Source organism: Anas acuta, unplaced genomic scaffold (genome assembly GCF_963932015.1).
Source record: "Anas acuta unplaced genomic scaffold, bAnaAcu1.1 SCAFFOLD_54, whole genome shotgun sequence".
NCBI lineage: Eukaryota > Metazoa > Chordata > Aves > Anseriformes > Anatidae > Anas > Anas acuta.
In genome coordinates this window covers 9,730-27,580 of record NW_027076203.1, presented here as the reverse complement: position 1 = coordinate 27,580, position 17,851 = coordinate 9,730, and the positions used below count along the sequence as shown (strand labels likewise).

General features: G+C 49.7%; 2 protein-coding genes across 2 annotated transcripts; both read right to left on the bottom strand.

The window, feature by feature from the left end:
• Positions 1-2,997: 2,997 nt before the first annotated feature.
• On the bottom strand, positions 2,998-7,527 carry LOC137849077 (EF-hand calcium-binding domain-containing protein 12-like). The gene is made up of 7 exons (XM_068668556.1): positions 7,251-7,527; positions 6,873-7,130; positions 6,493-6,687; positions 5,611-5,764; positions 4,629-4,855; positions 3,851-4,064; positions 2,998-3,129 (listed from the first exon to the last, which is right to left on the bottom strand). The coding sequence occupies exons 1-7, from the start codon at positions 7,338-7,340 to the stop codon at positions 3,050-3,052; spliced, it is 1,218 nt and encodes a 405-aa protein (XP_068524657.1). The 5' UTR covers positions 7,341-7,527; the 3' UTR covers positions 2,998-3,049.
• A 281-nt stretch (positions 7,528-7,808) lies between these two features.
• Positions 7,809-15,698, bottom strand: LOC137849069 (coiled-coil domain-containing protein 81-like). The gene is made up of 9 exons (XM_068668550.1): positions 15,417-15,698; positions 13,963-14,024; positions 13,221-13,380; positions 12,200-12,456; positions 11,349-11,422; positions 10,639-10,709; positions 9,690-9,807; positions 8,383-8,491; positions 7,809-7,958 (listed from the first exon to the last, which is right to left on the bottom strand). The coding sequence occupies exons 1-9, from the start codon at positions 15,535-15,537 to the stop codon at positions 7,809-7,811; spliced, it is 1,122 nt and encodes a 373-aa protein (XP_068524651.1). The 5' UTR covers positions 15,538-15,698.
• Between the last annotated feature and the right edge of the window lie 2,153 nt (positions 15,699-17,851).

The following is a 17,851-nucleotide window of genomic DNA, read 5'->3' as shown; positions in this document are numbered from 1 at the left end:
ATCGCCGTGAGAGAATTTTCTCTCTCTACTGTCTCCTGTCGCATGAGGTGAATAGTAATCATTGTAATAGCTACATCTTTCCCATCTCCGTGCTTCATCTCGATAGTATCTTTCTCTGCTCCAACTTCTTTCCCCTTTGGATCGGTAATATCTATTGCTACCTTGTTCTGATCTTCCTCCGCTGCCAGATCTGTACTTGGAATATTTGACTGCTCTTCTGCCATTCTCAGGGCTGTTTCTTTCACCAGGGAAAGATCTGTACCTGCTTCCCTCCCAGTGCTCCTGCTTGTGAGCTTTTGCTCAACAACTTCTCTGAGAACACCTCCTCTTGCTGGAAGGACCATCTTTTTGCTCCTGTTTTGAGTCTTCTTCTCTTCTGCATCACAATGTCCTCTCTTTCTTCGGTAATGCTCTTTGTCAGGTTTTTTAGTGTCATGTATCTTTCTTTATAATGTTTTTTTGTTTGTTTGTTTGTTTTTCATGTGCATGGTGTCCTCTTCCCAGTTTTCTATCACCAAGTTCTTCATTTGGTTTAGAGGACTGGCTTTCCACAACTTTATCCAGCTTTGAAATAGACGAGTCATTAAGTCATTAACAGGTAGGTAGTTTTCAGCTATGTCCTTTGTGTAATACACAATAAATGTTTGTTCATTGTCTTTTGTATTATAAAAACAAGGAGTTCTGTTTGAGGAGCAGGACTTGTGAGAGCTCCCTGCTGAAGTAAGGAGCTGTATAATACTTGGCTAGACCCTTAAAATTATTTTGCTTAATGTAACAAAAAAAAGAACCCCCTCCCCTTCTCTCCTTCTGCATCTCAGTTGCCTCTTTTGTTCAAAGACACTGCTGCAAAGCTCATGTAACCACCTCCTGATAAGTTGCTAAAGTGGTGTATCAACATCTTGCCTTCCTGTCTCACGCTGGGCCAACATGACCAAATAATAAAAAAAAAAAGTTGAACCACAACGCCGAGGAAGACCACGGCCTTCATCTTCACGACCACCAGAGGGACAGAGACGACCCCCTAGCAACAGTGCGCGCAGTCGCAGAATATACCAGGATGTGCTGCGTAATCCCGGAATTACCAAAATATAAAAAGGGACCCTGGCGGGGGTGAGGTGCGCGCCGTTGGCGGAGCCGAGACTCCCCGGCCGCCCAGCGCTGTTTTGCTTGCTGTTGCTTACTCAATAAACTCCTTTCTATTATTAATGCAATGCTCTCTGAAAATTTATTAAGGGGGCAACTTACAACACTTTGTACCTTGGCATTTATGTGTAATAGCTAAGCATGACCGGAGTGACTCGCCGAGACGGTCGGCTCTGGGGCGGACACGTTGTGCAGCGGAGCGGGGGATCGAGGCGGGCAGGGCACCGAGGCCACCCGAGGCCACCCGAGGCAGCCGGCAGGCGCCGGCAGCCCTCGCGAGGGAGGCTGCCGAGCTGTGGGGGGAGCCGGCAGCGGCAGCGGCGGGCCGTTTACGTCGGGCGTCGCCGCCATTTCGCGGCCACTCGCCGAGGCGATCGGCTCGGGGGAGGCGCGTTGTGCAGCGGAGCCGGGGATCGAGGCGGGCAGGGCTTGTTTCCCGGCACCGAGGCCACCCGAGGCCACCCGAGGCAGCCGAGGGAGCCGGCAGGCGCCGGCAGCCCTCGCGAGGGAGGCTGCCGAGCTGTGGGGGGAGCCGGCAGCGGCAGCGGCGGGCCGTTTACGTCGGGCGTCGCCGCCATTTCGCGGCCACTCGCCGAGGCGATCGGCTCGGGGGAGGCGCGTTGTGCAGCGGAGCCGGGGATCGAGGCGGGCAGGGCTTCCGCCTCCCCTCCCCCCCGGAAAATCGCTTTTTCTGTAAAATCGGTGACAGGTTTTCAGAACTCCAGTGTCACACTGCGAGAAACACTCTGTAGGCAGTAACATAGGCTCAGGCGAGGATCTCCGTCAGTGAAGTAGCATTTTTATTCGCGGTTGCAATGGCGGGCGTCCCACAAGCAGGAGCGCACCTACTAGTCACATCGTACAGTTTATATCCTTTATTTCCCGACGACCGGGAGCCTCCTGTTTCCCCATTGTCTGGGTAATCCAGGTTCACAACCTATCCGATGCTTCACAGACAATACATGGCTTTCAGTTGCCAGCCTGTTACTTTTCCAATTTCTTTTGACTTTTTGTGCTCTTTAAAGGGGTAATGTTTCTTCACTTATCTGACTTGACACCGTGATTTTCGAGTTCAAGTTTGTATTTATTTATTTATTTATTTTTTGTAAGGAGATGTACCAAGCTGTCTTTTTTTACTAAAAATTGTTTCATCAGCACATTTCTCTATCTTCTTAAGCCTATACTAGTAGGGAAAAACAAAACAAAACAAAACGGAACAAAAAACAAGTGCAAGAATAGCAGGGCTCCTCAGTCTACATCATGTGGTTGCTTTTTCCAGGTGAAAAAGCAGGGCCATAAGTGGCAGTACACTAAAGCCCTGGCATGTTGAGATCCAAGAGGAGAGACGTTTGGCCCTCCTTTTCACTCCTGGGAACCACATACCTCAAAACCCACAGACGATGGGCTATATCTCAGAGAAATCTTGGGAAAGGAGAGCATGAAGAGCACGTTTGCAAATTTATTTCTCCCTGGGCTTCTTCTGTTTCTCCAAGAAATATGAGTTTGAATATAACTTTGGCAGCAGTACTTCTGGTGTTTTGCACCTACCACATTTAAAACTCCTACGAAAAACTGAAAAGTTAGACTAAAAAGCAGCTCTTTCCGTTCTACTTTGTAAAGTTGCATGTTTTCCTCATGCAAAACAACAGGGGAATGTAAGCTAGAAACGGAAATGCTGAATGTAAAACAAAACAAAACAAACCTCAGCCCTCCAGGACAAAAGCCAATAACTGCTACAACGTCCTTTTTAAAATGCTGATTAGGTTTCAAGGTGATACCGCTTTAAATAAGCGTAATTGTGTGTCCATAGGCAGAAGCTGAATAACGACAGGACGAACTTCTATACTTCATGTTTTGTTACTGTCTTACTGTAGCACACAGGGACTTGCTACCTTTAGGGAAACCACTAACCTAATCCTCCAGGCTGCCTGATCTTCCTCACGTCTTCTCCTTCTTTGATGATCTTGTCTCCTGGGTGCAGCAGGCCTGTTGACAAAGCGCACAGAGAAAAGCAATGGTGTATGGACAGCCAATGCTGAATAGCCAAGAAAACTCTGTTCTCCTGTTGCCCCAAGCCTGTCCCCCTGCCGATCCAGGTCACCTCTGGGTTTGGTCAGTGATACTGACCGGGAGGGGACAGAAAAGATGGCCCCGCTCTGGAAAGGAGGAAGACGTGATGGCCCAGCAAGTGCTGAGAGGACATGATGGCCCTGGCCAACTTCACATGGGGCCTCTTCCCACACGCCCTGCCCTGGGCTCAGGAGCCCCATTTCAGCTCAGCCCTTCGCTCACGTTGCAGCTGTAGCAGTGTCCAGCTGACACAGCTCTGACTCAGCTGTGCCTGGCCATGGACCTGCTGAACCTGACCATGGTCTGACCATGACCTTTGCCTGACCTTGCACCTGCCCCATCACCATGAACTTGCCTCATTAACTGCACTCGTGTCTGATCCTGGCTACCAGTCCAGGGGGACGTGGCCCTGGCTGCTCTGTAGCACTCTTTGCTATCTCAGCCCTGCTCTGGCCCTGCTGATGGTATTGCTGATCCTAACCAGCAGCATCTGCCGTGGCCCTCCAAGGGCTGCAAACATTCTCCATCAGCAGTGCCCCACCCTGAACATGCATCGTGCTTCTGGGTCTTGGGAAGAGGCAGGAGCATGTCGGGCTTAGTACGTTCACATTAGTACATTCCTTGCTCTTTGCTTTACCTCTTTGCAGCGCTTTGTCGGTGAGACAGATGTTACGCTCCTTGCACTGCTTGGAGCAATTCAGATAGTTCACAACGGCATTTCTGCGATAGCGGTCAACCAGTGCTCCCATGTCACCCTCTATAGTTGATGGCAGGCAGTGTTCATCGACGGGTGCATCCCCAGATCTCACCAGCCGACACTTTTCTTTCCATTCTATCGGGCTGTCTTTGATCTGCAAGTAAAGCAATGGTCCCAGTTAGCTTTCAGTGAGGCCCTGGAGTTGCTGCATTCCCTTTGGAGAAACTACAGGCAGGGATCCATCTCAGAAGTGCGTGTAGATGGGACTCAGCACCCTGCGATGGGACCAAGCGCTTATCTGGGAGTGCCATTCCCTTCCAGTGCCAGGCCCACAGGCAGATGCTCCCTAGAGCACCAAGCACAAGAGCAGCATACTGGACATAGGTGCCCCAGCTGAAAAAAGTCTCCCAGCCACCATCTCTTTTCTGATTGTGTCAGGTTCACTAGAGCTCAGATGACTCCATCCCCACACCTGAACGTTGCTTCAACTTCCATTTCTTGACACTTCAGTTACCCAGAAAAGAGTGTTTACATCACCAGAGTGTTCAGAAGCCAAACCAGTTGTTTGAGACAGCTTGTAGCATCTCAGCTGTGAGGCACGATGTGGTCAAGGGACTACTGAGAAGGTAATATCCAGAACAATCTCCAACCTTCTCCTTTGCTGCCCACCCCACATTCGTGAGCACGTAGAGGGGCGCCTTTTTTCCCGCCACACTACCTTCTCCAGCCGTCTGCTCTCTCTTGAGCGCTTTCCAATCTCTTCCATTTCATCCCAGTCTAAATGTCGCCGGCCTGGCTCAGTGTTGACTGGGGGCACTTCCAAGAGTATTAGCTTTTCTTTGGGCTCCGTGGGAGAGCAAGGCTTCATCCCCATAGCTTTGTCCCCAGCAGAAGGTGGGGAAGTGGCAGCTTTGCAAGCGTTTCTCCGGACCCGAGGCTGTGCATCTATGGCAGTTTAGAAAGCAAACACATGAAAAGCTCAGAGAAACCCTGTTAGACAGCAGCAGAAATAAAAAAACAAGGCTGATCAGTGTTTATAAGGCAAAAAGCTTTGGCATTTTGTGCAGTCTGGAGCACCCAACAGACGACGATCTTTGAATGGAAGCATCCTTTCGCTTTCAATCCAGACACACATATTACAGACGACTCCCATCTCCGCTTTGCCCCATTCTGTTTCATGCTCTCAATACATGTTCAGGCTACAAAACAATTAGTACAACAACAGAGCAGCAAAATGCCTCTTCTCTCCAAGATGTGAGAAGAATGTTGCCATTACCTTCAGATAAAAATGAGACAGGTTCCATGGCAAGCCTTCAGGTTTGGGCTAGGTTTTAAAGAGTAGCACCTTTGAATCTGCATTGTCCAGCTGCCCTCAACAGCTGGAGAAAGGGTCTGCTTCTGATCAGCCAGATGATCAACGCTAACCAATAAAATCCAGTACAGGAGCTTAAACCTCGGGGTTCAGATTCTGAGTCAAACCTAAAAGATCGGATAAGCTGTCTCCCACAGATGGGCTGAGTATTGCACTTCCCCTGGATTCTTTAGCTTCTCCCCAGAGGTCTCTTTTCAGCAACCGCGTTGCAGGACAATAGTCGCAAGGAGCCATATTCTGGATCTACTTTGGCATTCCCTAATGCCACCTGTGTACTTTTAGGGCATCTGCAAGGATAGAGATTCCCAGCCCAGGGTTCTCCTCTCACCTTCGCTGGTCTCTTTGGGCTGTCCTTTCCTCATTTCCTGCCACTGCTTTTGACATTCAATCAGATCTTCACTGCTTATATAATTCCTCCGCTTTGAAGAAGTCAAGAAGATGACCACATCCTCCAGTTCCTTGTCACTGATGGGAACTTTTGTCTGGCAGCCAAAACAGGAAGCGACAGTGTGATCAATAAAAAAACAAGGCTTGGCCCGGAGTAGGGGGGGGATGAGCTTTGCTGTTGTTTTAAATGCTTTTTCAGAAAAGGCACAGAGGCAACCTGTTGAGCTTTAAGCTTTACATGAGTTTACCAAGCACTGAAAAATTTACTGGTCTTTTGCTGTCCTCTGCTGAGCTCTCAGCTTTCAATGTGCCAAACTTCTCAGCCATCTGGGCGTCAAGAAGCTAATTTGGCTTGGAACAGAACATCAGAAAACACCTGAACTGCTAAACCCTAACAGACCTGGACATGCTCTTGACAGTTCTGTACCCTTGCAGCCTGTGGAAAGTGAGGCTCAGCATGAGCTCTGCTGTGCCAACAGGTACTAAAAGGCAGTGCAGCAGGCAGACACATGAAACTGGCCAAGGAAAGACCAAGTATCAACACGAGGAAACTTGATGCCAGTTCAGGCCATGTTACTGTGCGCTGACTGTCTTTAGAGACTATGAGGCAATGAGTTTCGCTCCCTCCTGGCACTCAGTCTGGGTGGCAGCTCGCATCTCTGCAGCCTTCCCTTCCCTCCTCCCTTCAACATTTCACAGGCTGTGGGAGCCATCCTCTGAGAGTAACACAAGAGAAGTTGGAGCTTTTCCACTTATCCGGGTTGGCATGCAGCAAAACAAGGCAAAGTTGCAGCAGTTCCTTACTTTTCTCTTCCCTACATACCTCCTTGATGACTTTAATGAAGTCTGCTCTCATGATCTTTCTCTGTTCCATTCCAGCCTTTCTGAAGATGTCTACCATTGTCAACTTCTGTTGGTGTAGGAGGTTATGCAGTGCGATAAGAGCTTGAGGGTATGGTGCACAAATAAGGGGAAGGCTACCCTTCTTCCGGGTCTGGCTCCTTGGTGGTGGTGAACACTGAAAAGGAATTAGAAAATACCCTCAAATCACCGTTATCCAGAATCACTGTGCCAGCAGATGCAGAAGTGGCTGGGATAAAGCAGTGTCGCGCTGCCGACTTACAAGCAGATGCTGAGGCCGTGGCACGGCCACAAGAGATGAAGTACAGTAATCCCAAGAGTGGCACAACACAAGGTACTTACGTCTGGCCTGTCGGTCTCGACTGACTTGCTTCTAGCCCTCTGGTCTACTTTAGCTGCCGTTATTCGTTTCCTGACTCTTTCTTCCAGTTTGGTAAAGGTAGGTTTGTGACTCAGCCATTTTTCAACATCTCCAAAGCTTTTCAGCTGAGACCGGAGTTGCTTCCTCTCCTGAATCCAAGCCTCCAGCTTTTGTAGATCATCTTTTGTATCACAGGTGATCTCTGGGGAGCTGAGGCTATCTTCTTCTTCCTGTCGCTGCTGAAAAACAGACAAATGACAGAAGCTGGTGTCCCGAGCTGGTTTCAAACAGGGAGAGTCTGGTCTTGCCACACAGGGAGCAAAAACGAATGCAACATGTGGAGCGTGGAGCAAACCTACTTGCTTTCCGTTTAAAGACAAGCATTGGATACAGTTTTCTCCCATGGTGTAGTTTGAAACCCTGCTCCAAAACCACTTCTGGCTTGACATTAGTCAAACCATCGGTCATATGCTCGCTGCTTATGTTAGTACTTTAACTGCAGATGAGCTTCTTACAAAATCTAGTGTTGAGATTGCATCGGTGTAATGGTTTTGGAGGGGACTTCCTGCGCTGAGGCTTTTCAGAGCTATAGATGGCAAGGGTGTCTGGGCCTGCCACCAATCCCAGGTGTACAACAGCACTGAGAAATAGCCATCAGGCAGTCGCAGAACAGCATCAAGACACGTGTGTCCTGCCTCTTATCAAGGTGTTGGCGTCTCTTGGCGTCCCTTGGCTTCTGCCAGGAATTCCTTCCTCATGGCAACGTGCCAGTGTTAATAAAATCAACAGCCACGTGCCCTGCTCTCTAGAGGTGGCAATACTGCCGGGACTTGGAGACCTTCACAACTCAGCTTCCCCCCAGCCAGCAAAATGCTACCCTGCGGGATGCTTTACAGGGCTTTCCGTACCTGGCCCATCTACATCTTATCCCTTCGTCTCTCATCTTGCTGTTCCAGCAGTTTTGGAAATGTGACTCTTTTTGCTTCTCTGGTCTCTTCTTTCTCCTTGCTGGCCACAGATGCCTCCAGTTTCCCTCCAACCTGCACCCCCAGTACAGAGCGTGCTTCCTAGAGGAACCCAGAAATGCAATAACAGCAGTTACTCGTCTGTTTTTGTGTGTTTTTGTTGTTGTTGTTGTTGTTGTTGTTTTCTTTTCCATTGCCTTTTCCTTTTTCTGTTTTCTTTTTTCTTTTTTTTTTTAATAGTGTTCTTCTCTCCCTCATCTTCTCTATTTTTCCCTGAAGGTTTGTCAGCAATTTTTTGCTCTCAAGTTCTTACAGATGCAACCAGAAAGCCATTCTGTTATGACCAATGAACTAACTCATGAACGAGCTATTTTTCAAAACGGGCTACTTTACTACCCCCAGTAAAGGGATGTTTTCACAATAAACATTTAAGTATTTAGCGCGTACATCCTTTTCCTAAGATGCCCCCACATGATCATCTACAATCAAAAGAGACACAAAAATTATCTCGGTCCATATTACATACCTGTCCTGTGTGTCTATGATCTTCAGAAGTAAGCAATGGCAATTTAAGCCTCTTGCGGGGAGTTTCTTTGTGCTGCCTTCCTTCTGTGTTTGGACATACAGGGAACAGTCTGAAAATACACACCAGCAGGAGTCAGGAAGTGGATCTGAGTGCAGGAAGGGTTTCTCTTCTCCACCCTCTCTCCAAACGGAGAGACCAGGGTCGTGGAAATCTAAAGAACCATGCACATGACTCGCAGCTGCTGGGATAATGATCAGCATTTAATCACCAAGAAGATCTCAACACTGGAAGGTGCACACAGGCGCACTTACACAAGAGGTTTGAGGCCTTGGAGCTTGAGAGACTGGTGGGAGAGGATGTGTCTGAAAGTCCACCCAGGAGGTTGCCTAGGGCGAGGAAGTTGACTCCACACCTTAAGACTGCCTCCACCAAGACAGAAAGAAGGGTAATCGTTGTAGACAACTCCCTTCTCATGGGATCAGAGGGCCCCTATATGTCGGCCAGACCCTGCCCATAGGGAATTCTGCTGCCTCCCTGGGGCCCAGGCCAGGGATGCTGCCAGAAACCTTCCCAACCTGGCTCGCCCCTCTGATTACTGTCCTCTATTGATAGTCCAGGCTGGCAGTGATGAAATTGCTGAGAGAAGCCTGGAGGCTATCAAAAGGGTTTTCAGGGGACCGGGGCGGTTAGTAGATGGAGCGGGAGTACAGGTGGTGTTTTCCTCCATCCCTGCAGTGCAAGGCAGGGGTACAGAGTGGGTACTCCCACGTGCCCAGTGATGGGACGAGGGGGAATGGGCTAAAGTTACGCCAGGGGTGGTTTTATTGGATATTAGGACAAACATCTCTACTGAAAGGGTTGTTAGGCACTGGGGTGGGCTGCCCAGGGAAGTGGTTGAGTCACCATCCCTGGAGGTCTTCAAAAGATGTTTAGATGTAGAGCTTAGTGATATAGTTTAGTGGCAGACTTGTTAGTGTTAGGTCAAAGGATGGACTCGGTGATCTTGGGGGTCTCTTCCAACCTCAATGATTCTGTCATTCAGTACCAGGGCCGGTTCTCTTCGATATCTTTATCGATGATCTGGATGAGGGGATTGAGTGCACCCTCAATAAGTGTGCAGACGACATCAAGTTAGGTGCAACCAGCACCTGACTTCAGAGCAATCTGAGCAACCAGCTCTGACTTCAGAGCTGATCGCACTTGCAGCAGCCCACCGGACTGAGACCTTCTGAGAGGTAGGAACCTATAAAGCATGCCACACAAGCACAAGAGCATAAGGCCACTCTAACAAATCCTTTACATCTCACCTGCCAGGAGACTCTTTTGCCTTTGTTTCCTCCTCTGCTTCTTCCTTTGCTTCAGCTGTGGCCAATGTGCTTGGAGAAAGCCTCCTTTGCGCAAGTTTTAATGTATGAAGAAGAGACGCTGTAAACACAAAAGGAGAAAACCTCTCAGCACATCAGGCACAGATCTGCTCTGCAATGTTATAAGCTAGCTGAGGTATCCCTGTGATTCCTTCTGAGACCTGTTTTCTAGAAGACTGCAAGCCCTTCCTGACTCCAGATCCCATCTGACCTTTGATACCCACAGTGCTGCATTACTCCTTTTGCTGTGATCTTTCTGCTGCAGCAGCAAGTCCATCCCCTCTGAACAGCGGGGGTTTTGCGGGGACACACATTTTGGTGCCTAACAATCTCTTTTGGGGCAACGATTTCTTGGAGCGGCATAAATGGTTTTTCTACACAGGCTTTCTATCCTGGTGCATTCAACTCAAGCACGTTATATCTGTGATATTCATGAGGAATTAAGAATGAGGAGTTCCCAGCTTTAGAGGAGAACCAAAGTTTTGGCACAGCTTGGCAACCTTTGTGCATTCTTCTCGACACAATTTTTCTCATCAAATGACAACATGGTGATTCAAAGCGGTATGCCCAGCCCCTCAGTCTCCCACAACTCAAGACGGAGTTTGTTATTCACAGTGCTAGCGGACTTGCCGAACACTGACTCCCTCCTGCACAAACAAACCCATAAAATGGAAGAGAGGCACCCTTTGGCACGTAATGCAGGGGAAAAACATACTTCAGCACTATCTTGTTCAAAATGTGTCCCTTGAGACTTACCAGGAGGGTAAACAGAGGCATACAGCATGCCTCTGCTATCCCAGGCATCTCCCTGTAACCTGAGTCCCAAGCACCCCCCAGCGAGGACAACAGGGAAAGGCACAAACCTCCACCAGCAATCAGTCATTAACGTTACCTTGTGCAGTAAGTATCTCTTCCTCTGCAAGACGCTCCCTAGCAAGCCGAGGTACCGCCTTAATCTCAAACCTGGAAGTAGGAAGAAGGCACCGTTCTGTGAAAAGGGCTCCTTTGCCAGATTAATGTCAAGGTATCCGTGGAGAGTCCAACACATGCCCTAAAGCATTCAAACTGAGCAGTGCTGGCCTCAGAACAGCTCAGCAGCCCCTCGCTAGACAGAGGTTTGGGTTTTTACTTTGCCTCAGTGCTCCTGTGTCGTCCTGACACAAGAAGGCATTTCAGAGTTCCTTTGATTGACACGAGTTTCACCAAAGACATGGAAACATCACAGGCAGGGGACAAGCATAGATCTGGTCCGTGTTCCACCTGCTAAGAGATCCTGTCCATGTTGCATTCAAAACAACAGAAACATTAGGATCTTACTTCTTTTAGATATTTTGGCAGTTTTAACCACATAAAAGAGAAGAAGCAGATGAAACATTAGGTGAGTTGCTTCAATGCGTCTGCAGAGCAAACCAGTTGCCTCTGACTGGAGTAATGGTAAAATGCAGAACACGGTCAGTAACTGAGGGTGATGCGTAAGCCCAAGCTAAGCAAAAGCAAGGACAAAATTAACTGCAAAACAGTAGTTTGAAAGAGCACTACCAATCATGAGCTGAGCACGTGTGAGTGCGCGCAGAGCAGGGCTGCAGGAACAAATATACTTACTGAGGGAACAGGTGGGCACGGCCAAAATGGCTTGGGAAGAGGGCAGTTTCTTCGTCCAGTCTGACCAACTTTTTCTGCAGCAGGGACAGAAACATCTGACATGAGTCCAAGGAAAAGAGCTCAACATTCACAGAGGCCTTTCTGTAGCTCCAGGAATTCACTGCCTCTCAGCAAACTTCTGGACAAGTGCCTCAGCCAGTTAAAACACACTGCACAGCACATGATCTGCTAGGGTGAGGAACGCTGCCAACCTTTTCACAAGGACCGTAGTTAACAGCCTCAGCCTGTGAACAAGTCAATGGAGCAAACACAAGGGAAGGCCCGTCATGAGCCTCGGCTTCCAGCTGCTGCTTTCAGTGGGGTCGCTTGCTTTAGCTATTCCTGAATGCAGCGCAAATGGGTCAGAGCTGGTGTTATCCCCAGAGTTTTTCCACAGGAGTCAGAGGATTGCGTTGGCAGTGTGGAGGAACACGGAGACCAGAGCTTTTCTGCTGGGACAGGAGAACTACACCAACAGCCTGCCTGCATCCAAAAGGGCCTGGTGTCCTTGTGCCTCAGCCTCACGCCCGCAACGGGGGGAACATCATCAGCCTAGCCGTTGCTTTGGCTTCTTTCCTATTTATGGCGAGGCCCTTCCAGTGCTATCCTTTGCCCAGCAATGATACGACTGCACGCATTGCCAGCAGTCATACAGCAAATAAAAGAAAGAAAACAGAAAGCTCTCACTGCGATGGACTGTGCCTAGCTCCAGCGTCCTGGCAGCTCACAGCTGCCAGCAGGGCTCAGTGCCCCCACCCTTTGATGGGGCTTCAAACCCTCTCTAAGTAGGACTGCAGAAACAATAAACTTACAGCAATCAGCTTCTCTACCACGTATGTGGACTTGTTGAGACTGTGTAAAAACCCTTCAGAAAACGTCATTTTCACTCTTTGCCCTCGGATAGCAAGAGTGCCAAAATCCTTTAAGGTGAAGTCCGTGTCCTCCCTATTTGTGAGGATGCGGTAGAAGTATTGCAAGGTCTCCTCCAAACAGCTCTGCACTATTTCCTTGCTGTACGGGACGTTCAGGCGCATATTCTCATAGCTCAGCACCACTATCTTCATATCATCTGGAAAAAATGAGGAACAATGCAACTTGCACTGCAGTTGAACAGATTCAAACAAAGTGCCAGGAGCTTCCAGCTAAAACATGCTGCTGTAACTGCTGTAGTCTAAGCCTTGTACGACTCCTTAAAGCAGCTGATGTATGCCCCCCCTCAAGAGAAACTGAAATCACTCCATCAATGTACCAAGTGCACAGCTGTGACTCCTCAGCCCAGAGACAGGACCCAGTGACCTCAGCCGTCTGCGGAACACAGGAGGAGGAGGCAAAAGGAATGCGGCTGGTTCCCATGCAAAGAGCCCAGGCTCAGTGCACGCCTGGTCTGGGGAGACCTGCCTCGCACTGAGACAGGCAAGCACAAGAACTCTTCCAGACAGTTCTGGATAGTCCCTGTGGCCTTCAAAACTCAGGAACAAATGTCTCTGCTTTTGGTACCAATGCCCTTTACCCCAGGGCTGCCTGACAGAAGTTCCTATTATCCAGGAGAAGCTGGGAGTCATTGGAAAGAGAAGACCCACCCCAAATGAAGCACCAAGCTCTTAGTGCTGCGCAGGTCTCATCCATGGCACACAGTAGCCAAAGCAATGGCATCAGTTGACAGAAATTACAGCAAATCTGGCCATTGATGGGTTTCTATGCCAGCCATCTCTTCTCTCTCTCAGGGCCTTCTGACGGCATCTGAGTTGCCTATCAGCACTTCTAAACAGCAATCGGCATAACCCCTTAATATATGTACACATGGGAAAACAAGACTTTAATTGGTATTCTTACCAGGAACACGTACACAACGGTGTTTCAGGTTACGAATCTGTCCAAGAGTCTTGGACAGTGAAAACACAGGTCTCCGAAATGTGAACACCTGGCCATTTTCAAAAGATAGCCATTTTTTAATATGGAATGTCCCCAGTCCTGTTACAGTGACGGCCCGAGGCTGGTAAAGAAAAGAAGGGGAAGCATGTTTAAGTTGGAAAACAGAGTGAGGACTTGTGACATCTTGCAACGGGGTGCCCTGTGCCCTGCCCACTCCCAACGCGGCATGGGGTAAGCTGGGGGAGCTGGGAAAGCTCATGAGAAGACCCACATACTCGGGGCATTTTCTCTCCTTCCTTTGCCCCTCAAGAAAATGCGCGGTGAAGTAAAGCAGGTGGAGGAGGTCTAGCCCATCCTTCAGCTAGGTCCCTTCCAGCAATTGGGGTTAACCCTGGAAGCATCCCCAGCTGTCTGTTTGCTCTCTCCACTCTGAGAGCGAAGAACAGCGAAGCCCCAGCAAGTTCTGAACACATTTTCCTACCGTTTTGTATCTTTGATATAAATATAAATACTTGATTTTCTGTTGGGTTGGTTTCAATTATTACAATTATTTCAATTTACAGAGAAGCTGGTCTTTAGCACGCTTGGGGCACATCTGTATGTGCCAGTGCGGCTCTGGGAAGAGCAATGGCACTTGCTGGCACAGGGCTGCCAGGACTTCCTGAAGCCGTGGGGTGAGGGGAGGGGTAGGGTGCAGTCCCACCTTCGTCATCATGAGCAATTGCCGAACCTGCTTGGACACACCACCCCAAATTGTGATGACATCTGGAAAGCAAGGGAAGGACATGTCAAGCTCAAAGTCAGCAAGTCCATGGCCCATCAGCACATTTCTTTACAAGGCGTTTGCAGATGCAGGTGTGATCTAACACAGCTCCCAGGATGAATCCATCTGTGACTCTGGATGAATTTTTGACTGATACCAGTCTAACAGCTCTGCCACGTCCCAGGAAAGGTCTGCAGCTGCAGGAGCTCTTAAAAGCGTTTTGGACAAGGGAATGCAGCCTGTAGGCATCTGAAATGGGAGGGCCTCTCTTAGCCCTAAGCCTTTTCTGAGAGCCATGAGGCACAGGAGGCTGCAGCAGGAAGAAGCCACAGGCAGGGAGGGGCTCAGCCCCTTCATGAGAGGCCTTGCTGAAATGCTGACAAGTCAGCAGATCTCCTCCTGACACGTGTATTTCTGGCAGTTTCTTGGGAGCCCATCAGGAACTGCAGGAACCTCAGCCTTCTTCCAACCGTGCACGCATCTTTCCCTTCAGAGACAGATCTCCACGTGTGACCCATCAGCAAGCGGAACCCGGCCACAGGACTGCCACCACGGGCAGGGCACGACGCCACACACACAGCACCCTTGGGGCCTCCCCCGCAGACAAGAACCTCGCTTTCCACAATTTGTAGAGTTCGTATCAGTCTATAGCTACACTCATAAGAGGTCCCAAATGCCTTACCGTTGACAGAAAGCTTCTTGAGTGTGGGAAACGTGACCTTGGTGCAGCCCTCAACCTCACTGCAGCGCTCAATGTTGGTGATTAGCGCTTCCAAGTTTGTCATGATCCTGCTTTGGGTCAGCACGTCAGGCTAGAGAGTGAAAGATCTGTGATGTTTCCTCCCTTTTTGATGCCCTCTGTGCTTCACCAAATAGCTCCTGCACCGTCCTACGCCTCCCTTTGTCCTCTGAGACTCTGAGCTACAGGAGAGACTTCTCGTGTCCTCCAGAGAAAACTGGATGCAAGAGCCTCCTTCAACGCCCGAGCTCACTAAGGCGATGACAGAAAGGGCCTGGCACGCTGTGGCATAAGGGGAGCTGCCATTGTGATGCGGAGGTGTCCCTCTGTGACCCGTGCTCAAGTCAGAGGGGTGCAGGGCCACTCCTTAACACAGCCCCTGCGGCCCAGCCACCTCATTGGGCCCTGCAGCAAGAAGGGGGCTGCATGTTAGGGAACTGCTCCCCCATACACACGCCCTCTCCTCACTCCCCAACGAGGCTGTGAGACAGGAAGAGCCTCTGCGATGTCACCAAAAGGAGGACAGAAACTCTGTTAGTAAGGAAAGCGGCTGGGTTCACAGGACTAATGGCATAATAATAATAATAATAATAATAATAATAATAATAATAATAATAATAATAAACCTGCTTTTTGACTCTGTCAGGATCTGTACCTGCTTCCCTCCCAGTGCTCCTGCTTGTGACGCTTTTGCTCCACAACTTCCACACTCTGAGAACACCTCCTTTTGCTGGAAGGACCTGCTTTTTGACTCTCCTTCTCCTCACTAGGAGCATGTTCCCTTTTGCTTTGGTAATGCTCTTTCTCAGTGTTTTTAGTCTTGTCCTTTCTACCTTGGCATCTCTCTGCAATAGCTGAGGAGGAAAGCTTTTTAGAGCTACATTCAGTGTCACACTTGAGAGAGGAAGTTTGCCGCAATTTCTCACCAGGCTCAGAAGTCTCTGCCGTACAAAACGTTTTATTTTGAAATGAGGTCATATTCTTTTCATCTTCTTGGTTTCTCCTTGTCTCCACTATCATCACATTGGTACTGTGCGAGGTATTCATCGTTCCCAGTAGATTTCGGAGGGTCCGCGACACTGCACAAAATAAAATCATATTTCTTACTTCTGCTGAAGGACGTGAAGATTAAGAGTAAAACCTTCCAAAGGCAAACAAACAAACAAAAACCTCCGGACTACAGGAACAATCGCAAAGATATGCCATTTAGAAACCTCTCCTGCGATTAGGACACATTCTCCAGCTCCCAGAGAAAGTGTTTTTTCCCCTCTTGCTTCTGAAGCCGTTGCACTAAAAACGCAAACGCTTCTGTCTCCCTCCACATGCTGCTGCTCTGAATAAGAGCCAGAAGATTCAAAACCACTCGATTTGTTCTACCCACATAACCGAAAAAAACACCAGTTGAAACAGAGTTTTCTACCTCTCTCCCACAAATTTACATTCACATATCCTGTGACTGCAAAAATAGAAGGCGGGGCTCAGGAGGAACAGACAGTGTTGGAAATGAAAAAAAGCAGCCCCTTTCCTCAGAGTCTTAAGCCTATGCTACTAGGAAAAAAAAACAAACCAAAACAAAACAAGAGGAGAGGAGAGGAGAACAACAGCGGGAAATTTACCTGTTCTCCAGGTGTTCAATTGCAAAGCCTCCTCTGGAGGATCAACAGCTGTGAATTCAGCGTGCTTAGGAGAAATCAGATCTACGTCTGAACCACAACTATTTCAGTAGCATCACTAACTTATGTTACTCTGAAGAAGCAGTCAGCACCCTTTCTATGTTAGGAAATAGCTGAACAGAGTCTGTTATTCACAGGAATTATTCAGGCAGGCTTCTTTAGGAAGGCTGGGTTTCACTAGAACATTCCTAGCCTGTAAGCCTCATGGCATCACCTTCCATCTTGACTGCTAAACCTCCTTGCTGCCTACCACCTTCTTTGCCAAGATACAGCTGTCCACATTTACTTTTCCTACTTGGCTGGACTGAATTTAAGAAGGGATCTTGCATCTAAGAAAGGGAACAAAAGTTGCTGCCCAGCAGTGTCTGGGTCAGGGAGGAGTGAGAAAGCTCTGTGCAGCCCCCAAGGTCCGTGCAGCAGGAGGCCGGAGGTGCTCCAGGCTCACAGCAGCAGTTCCACTGCGGCCTGTGCAGGGAGAGACCCCTGGTGGAGCAGGCTGTCCCCCTGCAGCCCATGGGTCCCCCGTGGAGCAGATCTCCATGCTGCAGCCCCCCTGTGGGTGGAGGAGCAGGCCCAGTGGAGCAGGTGGCTGTGGCCTGGAGGAGGCCGCGGCCTGTGGAGAGCCCCTGCAGGAGCAGGCCCTGGGCTGGACTGGAACAGGCTGTGCTGAGCCTGCTTTGCCGGAGTGATCTCCCTGTTCTTCTGGCAGCCCTTGAGCCCTTTCCAGCCTCTTTTCTCCCCTTGGCGTTGGAGGAGGGGCAGGGAGAGAGCGCTTGTGCTGGAGCTCAGCTGCCCAGCTGAGGAAAACCACCACGGCTCTCTCTTGCCGCTGCTGCAGCACGCTGGTAGCAGCCAGCACCGTCTGTTCTTCGAGCCTCAGCAAGCCCACAGCATCTTCCTTGAAGGGATCCCTTTCCTTCACGCCTGACAGGCGCCGCCTCCAGAGGCTGAGGGCTTGTGCCCCGTTTGCAAGCGCTTTCTCAGTGCCCCCTTCCCCAGAGAAGGATCCCAGCTGCTTGGATTCCCTGCCCTCTGCTGCCAGGCTCCCGCAGCTGCTATCCCAGCAGCGCAGCAGCCAGCTGACAATGTGCTCGCCTGGAGGACAGCTGCAATCTTGTCCCATGGCTCGCAGCTCGCCCAGGGATGGGGATCACCTGCTTCCTGCTGCTTTTCTCTCTGCTCTCCTTTCCAACAGCCTCCTGTTCCCTGGGATGGCCCTACCTTGGGGTAGGCTGCCTCGCCTTCCTCTTGCTCCTTCCCCTTCTTGGGAGGACTTTCTGTCCTTCTGAAACGAGATGACTTCTGCATGCATTCCTTCCCCTTGTGTGTATTGGCGCCTGAGACAGCAACGGGGTAGTCCCCGGAGCCAGCTCTTAGGGCCTGTGCCAGGCTTGGAGGGGCTGCAGGGAACATGCCA